At 59.3% G+C, this 12,197-nt stretch overlaps 1 protein-coding gene across 1 annotated transcript; it reads left to right on the plus strand.

Annotated features, from left to right (window-relative positions):
- The first annotated feature begins 263 nt into the window (after positions 1-263).
- On the plus strand, positions 264-11,888 carry CDR2L (cerebellar degeneration related protein 2 like). The gene is made up of 5 exons (XM_016132570.2): positions 264-754; positions 7,153-7,265; positions 7,542-7,690; positions 8,248-8,412; positions 9,326-11,888. Exons 1-5 carry the CDS (start codon positions 679-681, stop codon positions 10,209-10,211), a joined length of 1,389 nt encoding a protein of 462 aa, XP_015988056.1. The 5' UTR covers positions 264-678; the 3' UTR covers positions 10,212-11,888.
- The last annotated feature ends 309 nt before the right edge of the window (positions 11,889-12,197 follow it).

A 12,197-nucleotide genomic window follows, 5' to 3' on the forward strand; every position in this document is an offset into this window, starting at 1 on the left:
GGGAGAGAAACACAACAAGTAAACAAAATAAAATAATGTCCACACAGTGAGCCCTAAACTGAAGGACCCCAGCGCGGAGGAAACTGTGTGAGTTGGGGGTGGGGGGAGCGTTGATCCAAGCAGCAGCCAGACCAAGGCACGCAGGAGGTCCCGCCCTCGGCCCCGCCCCCAGCTATGTATGCGTCTCCTGATTGGCCAGCGGCTGTCAGCCCCACCCCGCGGAGCGGACCGCTAGGGAAGCGCGGGGCGGACCCAGCCAAGATGCAGCCTCGGCTCCGGGTGTCGCCGGGCGCGCCGGGGGCAGCGCTGGCGGGAGCGGGGCTGGGGGCGCCCACTGCGGCAGCCACGCGCTCCTCCTAGTGCCCCAGAGCGGCCGGCGGGCCTGGGCCCTCCTCGCCACGGTCTCGCCTGCTGTCCCCTCCCCTCCGCCCTTTGTGCCGCCGCCGCTTGGTGTCCCTAGCTCCTTAGGACCCTGGCCGGGCCAGACCGCGGCGGCCTGCCAGCCCCGTGTGGGCTCCGGGTCAGCGGCCGATGGCGAAGGGGCGCGGCGCGAGCAGGGGCGCTGTAGCCGGCGTCCGCCGCGCGGGAGACCCGGCGCGCCTCCGCCGCATTGTCGCGGGCCCAGCGCCCCGGCCCTGAGCCACGCCGCCGCAACGCCCGCCCGCCGCCCGCAGGGCCATGCGGAGGGCCGCCGCGATGGAGGACTTCGCAGAAGAAGAGGAACCCTGGTACGACCAGCAGGACCTGGAGCAGGGTGAGCACGGAGGAGGCGGCCAGGAAAGCGGGGTGCGCCTCGCGACCCTGGCCGCTTCTCCATTGTTGGGCGGTTATCACTCCGGGGAGGGTTGAGCTGGACCCCGCGTGCCCGATGCCGGGTGATGACGAGTGTGGAGAACGGGGACGTGGCGAAAAGGGGCGCTGTGTGGCAAGACCTGGACTGGACCCCCAGAGATCTGCAAAAGCCGGGGGACGGTTTCCTCCTTGCTGGAAACACAGGGGCATACTTCCAGTCCGCCCACCCCAACTTAGAGGCAGGAACCGCCCAGGGACCCCTGGTATTGTTGGGGGGCCCGAGCCCTGGCTGGAAGTCTTCGGGAACCGCGAGGTGGCTTCTCGGTTATGTTTTTGCTGGGAGAGATGGTGCGTGTGTGCAAGTGTGAGTGTGTGTGTGTGTGTGCGCGCGCGCGTGTGCATGATTGTGTTGTGTGCGTGCGTGTGTGTAGGGGGAAGTTATCCTATCCCAAATCCAGCGACACCCTTCCCCGCCAGGATTCCTGAGCTCTAAGACTCCCGAAAAGTTTCCCCAAGTCCCTTCCCATCTACGCAGGGGCCGAATGGGGTGCAGGACCCTGCGGCTGGGAAAGCTGAGACTGGAAGTCTCCAATCTGCCTTCCTGAGGAAGGAGTCTCTGGCCTCCTCCCGGGTCCCCTCCCTGGCCCCTCCAAAATACATGGCTCATGGTTTGGAAGGGGCCAGGTTTGGGAATTCTGAACAAGGACCCTGATTAGAACCTGAGTAAAGAGGGAGCCACCTCCCACATGCATCCGAGGGTAGAGAGGGTGACTGGAAGAGGGTTAGAAGCTGGTGATGAGGTGGCTGAAGTGACATCACTCTGCGTCTGGGGCGGGCTGTTAGGACGGGAAGGAGAAGGAGTCCCAAGAGGGTCAGGACCAAGGCCTGCTGGAGTGGAGTCAAATTCACCTTCTCCTCCCTGAGAACGGCTAATATGTGGGTCATCAGAGCTGGAGGGGCAAAGAAACGTGTCCAGGAGAAGTTCCCACAGCCCCCCCAGGAAGCCAGGCGGTGTGGACACAAGTCTAGTTTGCTGTGTGACACACCCCTGTTCTGGGGCCTTATTTACACTTGGCTTTGCTCTCATGGAAGGCAGCTACCCAGATCCCGGGGCCTTTGTTCCCTGGCCCTGACCCATGTCCCCACGTGGCCAGATTTGCTGGTAGATGAGGCTCCGTCCTTGTGCTCAGGAATGTGGGGTAATCAGAGCCTTGGGGGACTAGCGTGAGACTAGTCCCGGGCTGCACCCTGCCATACTCTATGCCCCAGAGTCCACCCTCAGCCTCCCTGCCTGGAGGGAGAGGCCCAATACTGGCTTCAGCCCCCCCGCCCCGCCACCCCCAAGGTCACACCCCACGAACATCTATCAGGTTCCACTTAAGTGGAACTGGGGGCTGGGAATAGTCCTAGCCCTGGCCCACTAGGTGGCCCTGGGCCTATGTCTGAATCTGGGTGGCAGGATGCAGTGAGAGGGCTTCCTGGAGGAGGTGGGCCTAGAAAGTAAGGTCGGAAGCTGAGTGCCCGGGAAGATGGCCTCCCGGGAGGCAGACGCTGACATTGCTGCTGTCGCGTTTCATTCCTGCACCCTTAATGAAGTCTCTGGAAGTCTCCGGCTCCGCGCCCAGCCCAGATGTGGGAGGAAGGAGCCCAGGAGTGAGTAGGGTGGGCTGTGTGCTGCTTCCAGAGGGTGAGGAGTCGAGATTCCTGCTGGGCTGGGCAGCCATGCTCTGGTCCGGGGCGGGGCGTGGGCCCTGAGCGCCCCCTTCTCTGGCCTTGCTGGTTTGCAGCCTTTGGCTTCCCCTTGGAGCCCCAGTGGTAGCTAGAGCCCAGGAAAAATGAGGGACAACAGAAATGAGAGAGTCTCAGGAGAAACTGGAGCTTTTGACCAAAAACCAAATGTCTGCTGCCATGGGTGAGTGCTGTGCTGAGCCTGGGGACATGATCTCTGTCCTTAGGGGCCCCACATCCCAGCAGGGGAAGTAGAAAGGGGACCAAACTAGTAACTGTGATAGAGCCACAGGGTCCCTGCAGTGAGATGTAGAAAGGCTTATGCAAAGGCCCCCTCTGAGCTGGAGGGTGTCTAAGTGCCCCCGGACACAGGAAGGAATGCTGGCATTGCAGGTGGACAGGACTCTTGTACGAGGCCCAGAGCAACAAGGAAAGACCATGTGTGACTCGAAAGTAGGAGTTAACTAGAGCTCTGGGGCTGGAGGCCAGAGAAAGTCCCAGGCATAGGCACTGTGGCACACGCCCGAGGGGTCGGCGTAGAGAGCTGGACGAGGCAGTGAGTGTGGGCCAAAGGCCACCCACAGTGGGGATCAGGTGCCTGTCGTGTCCTCCTTCCCTAGATCCAGTCCCCCAATTCTCTCCTGCCCAGCTGCTCCCTAGTTGCCTCTGAGTGGCCCAGGAAATGGTTTGCCCAGCCAGCCTGGTCCCCTCCACCTCCGTTTCCCCTGCCCCCGGTGCGGGCCCTGACTTTGCTTTCAGAAGATGGCCATGGAGACCCCGTTTGACTCTGATGCTCTTCTGTCCCAGTAGAGGGAGGAAGTTGGGACAAGCGAGGTCCTCGATTCTCACTGCTTCCTCTGCCCGCTGACACAGCATCCATAAAAATAGAAAAAGCCATTAATTCTGAAGCGCAGGTACTTTCTCTGCTGCCTCCCTCCCAGCCTGGATCAGGCTTGGTGTGGCCTGTGGGTACCTCTTTCCAGGCTGAGTGATGGCTGCTGAGTCACACATTTGATGTCCTGGGCACCTGACCTTGATTCTCAGCCTTGGGCAAGAGCTCTGACATGGCAAGGGAGGGCGGTGACTGGACCCCAGTTCTGTGGCCCCCGAGCTCCTGACATTCATGCCCTGCAGGCTGTGATCAGGACCCCTGCGGGGCTGCCAGGTGGTAGATGGCCTCCCTGCCCCCCCCGCCCCCTCCCCTTATCTTCGTCTCTTCTTCCCTGTGCCTGTCCCCTGTCCTTTTCTTACTTCCCTGCTCTGGAGTCTCTGGAGCCCCACCCAGGCCCCAAACAGTGAGCGGCAGGCAGTGGGATTTCAGCATTTCTTTTCAAAGACATCCCCTGGCTCCCTGCCATTCCCTCTCAGGCTTCTGGGGTGTTTTTCCTGGGGAGCACCTCATCAGGCATTCAGGGGACAACGCTCCTGCCGTCTGCTGCGAGAGACTCCAGAAAACTCCAGGGTCCTGGCAGGGGAGGCGCCAGTTCAGACTCAGCACCTTCCCCAGCTCTGTCCAGTGTGACCATTAATTCGGCTGTGACAGGCTGTTTATCCCTCCAGCTCCTACTTCCGGCCTAGCCAGCTCACCCGCTCTCCCACACCCAGGCCTCCCTCCCGCACTGCACCACCCTCCCCGGAGCCCTCGGTTGGCCGGTGTCCTTTTCCTAGCACTTGGCTCCACGCCGTCCCTGGCTACGCACCTTCCAGACTTCTCTCGTGACCCCTCTTGGCAGCTTCGATCAGCTCAGCTCGCATCGTGATCCAGGTTCCTTGAGATGGTCCCTGAGATTCTCACCCACCCCAAACGGCTGCTACTGTGTTCCCTTCTTCCCCACTCCTGAAATCACTAGGTAGCCCAGGTCACAGTCACTACCTTTGCGGGGCCATGTGCCTGGGTTAGAGTGTGACTCTCGGCTGCCGTCCGAGCCAGCTGGCCGTGGGAATACACATACAGCGCAGAATCTCATCCCGGAGAGAGAGCATAAAGTGCATCGTTCCTGACCGTTCCTCACTCCAGCTCTGAGCCTGTGGCCTCGGACTCAAGGCTAAGCTACAAGGGATCCATGAAGGCCACCCACAGAGCCTGTCGCCTGGTGCCAGTGCAGGAGTTGACATCGGTAGCAATGGCCTCTGTGTATCATCTTCATTTATACCTGAATTATTTGATCGTGTCTGGAGACGAGCTGAGTGTTCACCATCCCATGACAGAGAATAGGAAGATGGTGTGGCTCCTTCATCAAAACTAGGGGTGGTCTCGCTGGGCTCCCACATTTCCACCAAGCACTCAGCGTAACCCGGGGCAATCGCAACATCAAACTTCAGTGTGCAGACAGACACTCCCACTTAGTTTAAAAAACATAACGCAGGTGTCCTCATTGCCTCACGAGGTTTGTGTCAGGTAACTAGTTTTTCTCGGCATCAACATCATAAAGTTAATCTCCCAAGGCTAAAGGTTCTTATCGGGGATTTATGTGATCGAGTGTTTTAATGGCTGAGCTAGGTGTTTGGGACAGCGGCTCCCGCTTGTCCAGGCTGTTCTTCCAGCCTCGCTCTAGGAGAGCGGCTTTGCACTCCTTCTCGGCCAGGGGACTCTTCTGGGTGATGTCTGGGCACAGGGACACCTCCCAGTTTAGGTCCGGCCTGGATGTTGCACTCTGGCTGTTTCAAAACCTCACCCCTCGGTGTGGGAGCAGACTCCGGCTTTGTCCCTGATGGGTGACTTGGCCTTTGGTCCAGGCCTGCTGGCTGGTCAGGCCCCTCTGGCTTTTCTATGGTGATGTCCATCCTACCCCCAGCTGGCTGAAAGAAAGCCCAACAGAAGTCACAACTCCTCGGGGACCTGTCCCTTGCCAAGCAAGGGGCTCAGCTTAAACAACTATATGAAACTCGCCAGGAGGAGGTTATAGAGACCATCCATCCTCTCGGGGTCCTAGAGCCATCACTGTCTGAGAGGGGAGAGCAGTACTGAGCTCAGTCCCTGGGCCACATCACATCGGCCCCAGCAGAGCTGCTGTTATGCCTCCGGGTCTGGATTTACGCCATCAGCCTGGACTGAGGGCTTCATCGTGGGGAAAGGACCCAAGCTGTCCTACCTAGGCAGCATTTTGGCAGAATGAACCAAATAGGCCCGCCCTCTGCCCGGGATTCTGTTTCTAAGAAAGTATCCTCAGGGATTGGGTGGTGATTTGCACAGAGATTTTTGTACTACCGAATTAATTAGTTTTATTTTTAATAGAGAAAAAAAAATTGAAAGCACCCTAAAAGTACAACAATAAGGACTATTTAGGGATGGTTATTTAGGGACCAGTATACAATAGAATATTCACATCCACTAAAGATGATCCCGTATCTAGAGTTGGCACAGAAAGCTGCCTGTGCCATATTGTTAAATGAAAAAAGCAAATACAGAAAAACATGATTCCGTTTACACAAAATTGCGTCCACAGCTGTTTTAAGCACAGAGAGCTGTTGAGAAGGGTGGTTACCGACACAGTGACCGCACCCTTCTTCAGGTGCGTTTTCTTTCTTCTACCTCACCTCCCCCACCTCTTCCACACCCCACGCACGGAGTGGAGCTTTCATCACTTACAAATGGCACTGTTCCTTCATCCTCACGCGGGGCCACGCTCATTTGTTTGGCCAGAGACACCTGCTACTTCCTCCTAAGCCCTCCCCCTCCCCACCGACCAACCCCCTAAAAACAGGCCAGGTCCCCTCCCAGCATCTCTGATAGCTGCTCATGTACCTTGGACCAAGATGGGGCAGGGGAGGTCCCAGTCCTATAAGGTACAAGATTCAGGGCTGGTGGGAGGAAGAGGATGGTTTTGCTGCCCAGGGAAAGGGGGCGTCAGAAGGGGGTACTTGTCACTAGGACCAAATGCTACTGTGCTGGGGTGAGGAGACCTGAATTCTGATTTCAGTGTGGCTGTAACCCAGCTGATGACCTCGGAAAAGTCACTCTTCCTTCTCTGCCCTGTCATCCATAGAATAAGGTTAAGCCAAAAAGCTCTGAAGCCTTGTCCAGTTCTAATACCCAGCAACCCCTCCCGCCCCCTCCCTCTGCCTCTCGGTGAGCTCCTGGTCCCCCTTCCAAGCCCAACTCGAAGGCTGCCCGTTGTCTGAGCCTCCCACTGCCTTACCTATCACCCAGGGCGCTTTGCCCTTTGTCTTACCACATTCCACTCACTCATTCTTTCAAAAAAGATTTATTATGTGCCTGCTCTGCACCAAGTACTATTCTAGGCCCTGGGGATATCAGTGAACAAAGCAGGCAAAATCCCGGCCCTATAAGCTTACAGTTAGTCAGGGGAGACAATCGGGGAGGGAACGTGGGGTGGGGGAGGCATGATTTCGAATCATTGGCTGGGGAAAGCCCTCCTGGAGAAGCTGCTATTTAAGCACAGGCTTGAAGGGAGGGAGGCATGAGCCCTGGGAGAGCCTGGGGAAAGGACGGTCCAGGCAGAAGGTCCAACGGCCGGTTATCCACTCCCAGGCCTGGAGGCTCCCCAAGGGCGGCCCTCGTGTCCTGCTCCTCTTGGGGTCCTGAGGCCCAGCTCAGAACATTAACGGGCGTCCTCTGGCTTCTTCCTCACACTGCTCACGTTCCCCTCGCCCTCCGCCCCTCCCAACCAGATTTGCACTTGGCCGCTGAGCTGGGGAAGACGCTGTTGGAGAGAAACAAGGAGCTGGAGGAGTCTCTGCAGCAAATGTACGCCACCAACGAGGAGCAAGTGCAGGAGATCGAGGTGAGGGGCCACGTGGGCCCTCCTGGGGCTCCTCGGCCTGGGTGTCCCTTTGCGCAACTTAGGAAAAGCTACCCTCTTAGCAGACACAGCCCTGGCCCAATAGCCTCGTGCAGTTCGCAACCTGCCCAGCTGTCCCAGGCAGCCCTGTTGCACATGAAAACCCCAAAGTGAGCTGTTTTCCTACAAGTGGGAGGAGGGCCCAGGCAGAGCCATTTTCCCCAGCCCTCTCCCGAAAGGTGACTCCCCACCCCCATCCCCACCGCCGGCCTCCCCCAGTACCTGACCAAGCAGCTGGACATGCTGAGGCACGTGAATGAGCAGCACACCAAAGTGTACGAGCAGCTGGACCTGACGGCCCGAGACCTGGAGCTGAGCAACCAGAAGCTGGTGCTGGAGAGTAAGGCTGCCCAGCAGAAGATCCATGGGTGAGGGCGGGGTGGAGAGTGGGGGGTAGGAGGGGCAGGCGAGGGAGAGGCCCAGGGCTGGGTGTGCGCGCGGTGGGCGTGACTCACGCTCCTTCTCCCAGAAGCCCAGGCCTGGGAACCAGGGGGTGGTAGTGAGTTTGCCCTTGTCCATTCGGAGTGGTTGAACATTCAAGCTACAACCCTTTGAGTGCCAGCTCTGCACCAGGCTCTGTCTAGGCCCCGGGGATACAGTGATGCAAAGACCCTGTCCCACCCTCTGGGAGCTCACGGCCTGGGAGGGAAGGCAGGCGTGTATATAGTTCCTTGAGATGCAGGGCGATGGGTGATAGAAGGGTATACAAGGAACCGAGGTGGCACAGGAAAAATGGTCAGCGCCGCCTGGGAGGGGGCGGAGAAGGGTGAGAGCTTAGAGTTCTCCATCAAACCCCGGCACGCGGCAGCAAGGCTCAGGGCTGCCCGTCAGTCCCCAGCCCCACGTCCCTCCAGGGCTGCAGTGAGGGGGGCTGGCCTCATCCCCTTAGGGTCCGTCCCATGCGGTTTCCCCACCCCACCCCCAGGCTGACGGAGACCGTAGAGCACCTGCAGGCCCAGGTGGAGGAGCTGCAGGCCCAGGTGGAGCAGCTCCGGGGCCTGGAGCAGCTGCGCGTGCGCAGGGAGAAGCGGGAACGAAGACGCACCATCCACACCTTCCCCTGCCTCGAGGAGCTGTGCACCAGCACCCGGTAGGTGGGGCGGCCCCGACCCTGGACGGTGCCTCCGAGAGCCCAGGACTGCCAGCGGGGGCAGGAAGGAGAAGGCGGGCACCGCGCAGCAGCAGGTGGGAACGAGAGAGCCGGTGCGTAGTCGAGGCTATTGGAGAGGTGGATCCTAGGCTACCGACTGCCAGCCGCTGGCGTTTACCGGGCGCCGGTGTGTGCCCACAACTCTGCTGAGTGACTTAGTGATTATAGCGATGCCGCAAGGTGTGTTTTATTATCCCCACTACTCAGATGAGGAAACTGAAGCTCAGAGGTTATGTGTGGCGTCTGAGGTCACCTGTTTAGTAAGTCAAAACTCTAACCCGGGAGGGGTTAACTATTACACCTGTTGGTTCCCATTAAACCCTCTCAATGGGAAGACTTCCTAATGTAACACATGTGGTGTATCTGGTGAGTGTGTCGATAGGGGTCCTGGCCAGGGGCAGACAGTTCCTCCCTCGCGCAGAGTAATTGAGCAATTAATACAGAGGTGTGGGCAAGGTACAGAAAAACCAGAGGGACACGGCAGCACCCCAGGTTTGCAATAGTGAGGAGCTGCCACCACCCCTGGGCCCAAAGGGGACAAGGGCAGGGAGGCTACTGGACCTAGAAGATGGCATGGAGGGTGCTGCCTGGCCACACTGACCAGCTAAGGAGTCTGAAATAGACATTCCCATCACCTCCGTCTGCTGGGACCGCCTGCCAGTGACTCCCATTGGCTGAGCTCAGCAGAGAGCGGGGGAAACTGGCTGAGGCAGTCCACTGAGGTCGGCCTCCCAGGACAGAGGGCAGAGGGAGGACTGGGAGTGGCTCGAGCCTGGCAAACAGACTATCTAGCCCAGTGGACTAGAAAGATCTAAGCGACCACTGCCCTCTGCGCCCTCCCCGCCCCCCACAGGTGCGAGGATGCCTTCCGCCTGCACAGTTCCTCGCTGGAGCTGGGCCCCAAGCCCCTGGAGCAGGAGAACGAGCGGCTGCAGACCTTGGTGGGGGCGCTGCGTGCCCAGGTGAGCCAGGAGCGGCAGCGCAAGGAGCAGGCGGAGCGCGAGTTCGCCGCGGTGCTGCATGAGTCCGCGGAGCTGGAGCAGCAGCTGTGCGAGATGGAGGGCTGCCGCCTTCGCGTGCAGGAGCTGGAGGCCGAGCTGCTGGAGCTGCAGCAGATGAAGCAGGCGAAGACCTACCTGCTGGGCCGGGAGGACCACCTGGCCGAGGCCCTTCTGGCTCCCCTGACCCAAGCCCCTGAGGCCGATGACCCGCAGCCAGGCAGCGGGGACAACTTGGGCGCCCACGATGGTATCTCCGCCACCTCCCCAGGCCACACCGTGCGCAAGAGCTGCAGCGACACAGCGCTCAACGCCATCGTGGCCAAAGACCCAGCCAGCCGGCACGCGGGCCACCTCACGCTGCACGCCAACAGCGTGCGCAAGCGGGGCATGTCCATCCTGCGGGAGGTGGACGAGCAGTACCACGCGCTGCTCGAGAAGTACGAGGAGCTGCTGAGCAAGTGCCGGCAGCACCGGGCTGGGGTGCGGCACGCTGGCGTGCAGACCTCGCGGCCCATCTCCCGCGACAGCTCGTGGAGGGACCTGCGGGGGGGCGAGGAGGGCCAGGGGGAGCCCAAGGCCGGCGAAAAGAGCCTGAGCCAGCACGTAGAGGCTGTGGACAAGCGGCTGGAGCAGAGCCAGCCCGAGTACAAGGCGCTCTTCAAAGAGATCTTCTCCAGGATCCAGAAGACCAAGGCTGACATCAATGCCACCAAAGTCAAGACCCACAGCAGCAAGTGACCCTTTCCCAGTGGGCAGACCCCCCCGGGCTCCAGCCTTGGGTGTCTGGAGCCTGGACTGTGCAGCCACTGGTGAGTGAGGGATCCTCTGAGCGGCAATATATCCCAGAGGAGGCCACTGTGTGACCCAGGGATGGTGTTGGGGACACAGGCTGTTCTCTGCTGATGTGGGAGGCAGTCAACACGTCCGGCCTCCTAGGACCTTCCACCATCCTGTTCAGCCCAAAGGCAGATGTCCCCACTCCCCTGGGGAGTCCCAGCCGCCCCAGCGCAGACCCTCAGGCCTTCGGACTTGTTGCCAGGCTTCTGAAAGCCATTCTGGACCAGATGGCCTTTTTTTTCCTTTTCAAAGTTTTTTTTTGTTTTTGAGAGACACATTTGCAATGCAAGATCCCCCTGACCCCTTGCCCATAACTGGAAACACTTGAAGGGGGACCACAGAGCCAGCTATGGCAGGTTCTGGGGGGCTCCTGGACCACCCACTGCTTCTCCCCAGGTGTGACTCACTGTCATTCGCTTAACACCAGCTGTCCCACCCCCAGGGTCCTGATCAGGTCAGAGGTGACCCCTGCCATGAAAAGCAGAAAGCCTCAGTGCCCCCCACTCCAGCCCTGGTGAGGATGGGCTTCTCCCAGGAGACCCTCAGCCCACCGCAGATCTGTAGCCGATCAGAAGAGGGGAACAGGGAGCCCCGCAGCAGCCATAGAAGAGCGGTGCACCCTGTTCCCTTCTGAGCCAGCCGCCTCGGATTCCAGCCCCAGAAATGCCTTCTGGGCATTAAGCCTTCCAGGGGTACGGGCCGGGGCGGGGAGCCCCTGACATCGCACGCCACCCTGCAACTCACCAAGTTTGGCCTCTGCCTGCCCCCACCTCAGGGACCATGATGTGTCTCATTCACTCCCATGCTCCCCACAGGCTAACCCCACCGCAGGTCACGCTTGCTGCCCCCAGAATGTCCTAGGCATGTGCCACGAGCCAATGGTCCCAGTGTCCATCCCTGCCCCCCTTCACTGGGGACAGCCCGAGACCCTCACCCTACACTGACCAGTATTGAAACAGGCCCGGGATGGGGAGCATGTCTCCTTCCCATAATGCCTGCTCTCAGCCTCCCACCTTTGTGGAGGGCTCTTGAGGACACAGCTGGGTCAAGGGTTTAATCTTTTATTAAGGCTTCAGAAAGTCCAGCTTCAACTAAGTGATGCCAAGGTCCCCAGCTTGCCCTGAGCCATTTTTCAGGGCTTCCAGTCCCTGCCGCCCTTCCTAAGACCCCAGAAATCGGAGGAGCCACACAGCCCAGTGGAAGGCAATGGCCCTGGCCTCTGCGCTGGAGCCCAGTGGGGAACCTTCATGCCTTATTCGTTCCTAAGGGATTTTCTTAACAAGCACGCCCGACCTCTCCCCGGAGGTGCCATCCTGCTCTCCGGGCGGGCTGTCAGCTGGTCCTTCTGTCCACATATCTTGAAACCCTTTGGAGCTGGGCAGCTCCCAGCCCTGTGTGTGTCTCTTGTCACCTAGGGTGGAGGGGGTGGGGTCGGATGGGGTGGGGGGGCTCCTGCCTGTTTGCTCCCCAGTTCTGTAGCAGCCAACCAGCATCACCTTTGAAGTATACGAGAGAAATATATTTACAAATGCTTTATCCTCTTCTTTAATAAAAAAATGCACCGGTATTCTAAAAGCAGAAATGGCCTCAGAGCCATGGACCTGTCTCTATGGCTCGACTTTGCAGTTCCCTCCCAACCCACAGCTGCTGACAGCACAAATAACTTCAGAAGCCAAAGGAAGTGCTCCTGAGTCTTTTGAGATCAGTTTGTTGCTACCCCCTCCACTCGCCCATTTTCAGACAGAAAATTCAGCCGGCTCTGTGGATCCCGATCCCATGTGGAAAATCTTCCCAAGTCTCCCCTGGGAGGAAGGCTCAGGGACCTTTCCCCAACACCCTCCCCCACATTCCTGAAGGAGCCAGAAGCTACTTCCCTTGGACCCAGAA

The sequence above is a fragment of the Rousettus aegyptiacus genome, unplaced genomic scaffold, assembly GCF_014176215.1.
Source record: "Rousettus aegyptiacus isolate mRouAeg1 unplaced genomic scaffold, mRouAeg1.p scaffold_m13_p_6, whole genome shotgun sequence".
NCBI classification, from domain to species: domain Eukaryota; kingdom Metazoa; phylum Chordata; class Mammalia; order Chiroptera; family Pteropodidae; genus Rousettus; species Rousettus aegyptiacus.

What these genes read in the sequence shown, in the direction of transcription:
- CDR2L (XM_016132570.2), top strand. Translation starts at nt 679, where the DNA reads ATGCGGAGGGCCGCCGCGATGGAGGACTTCGCAGAAGAAGAGGAACCC. An exon ending in CCAGCAGGACCTGGAGCAGG is followed by an intron (nt 755 to 7,152) that starts GTGAGCACGGAG and finishes CCTCCCAACCAG; the next exon opens with ATTTGCACTTGGCCGCTGAG. An exon ending in GCCCAGCAGAAGATCCATGG is followed by an intron (nt 7,691 to 8,247) that starts GTGAGGGCGGGG and finishes CCCCACCCCCAG; the next exon opens with GCTGACGGAGACCGTAGAGC.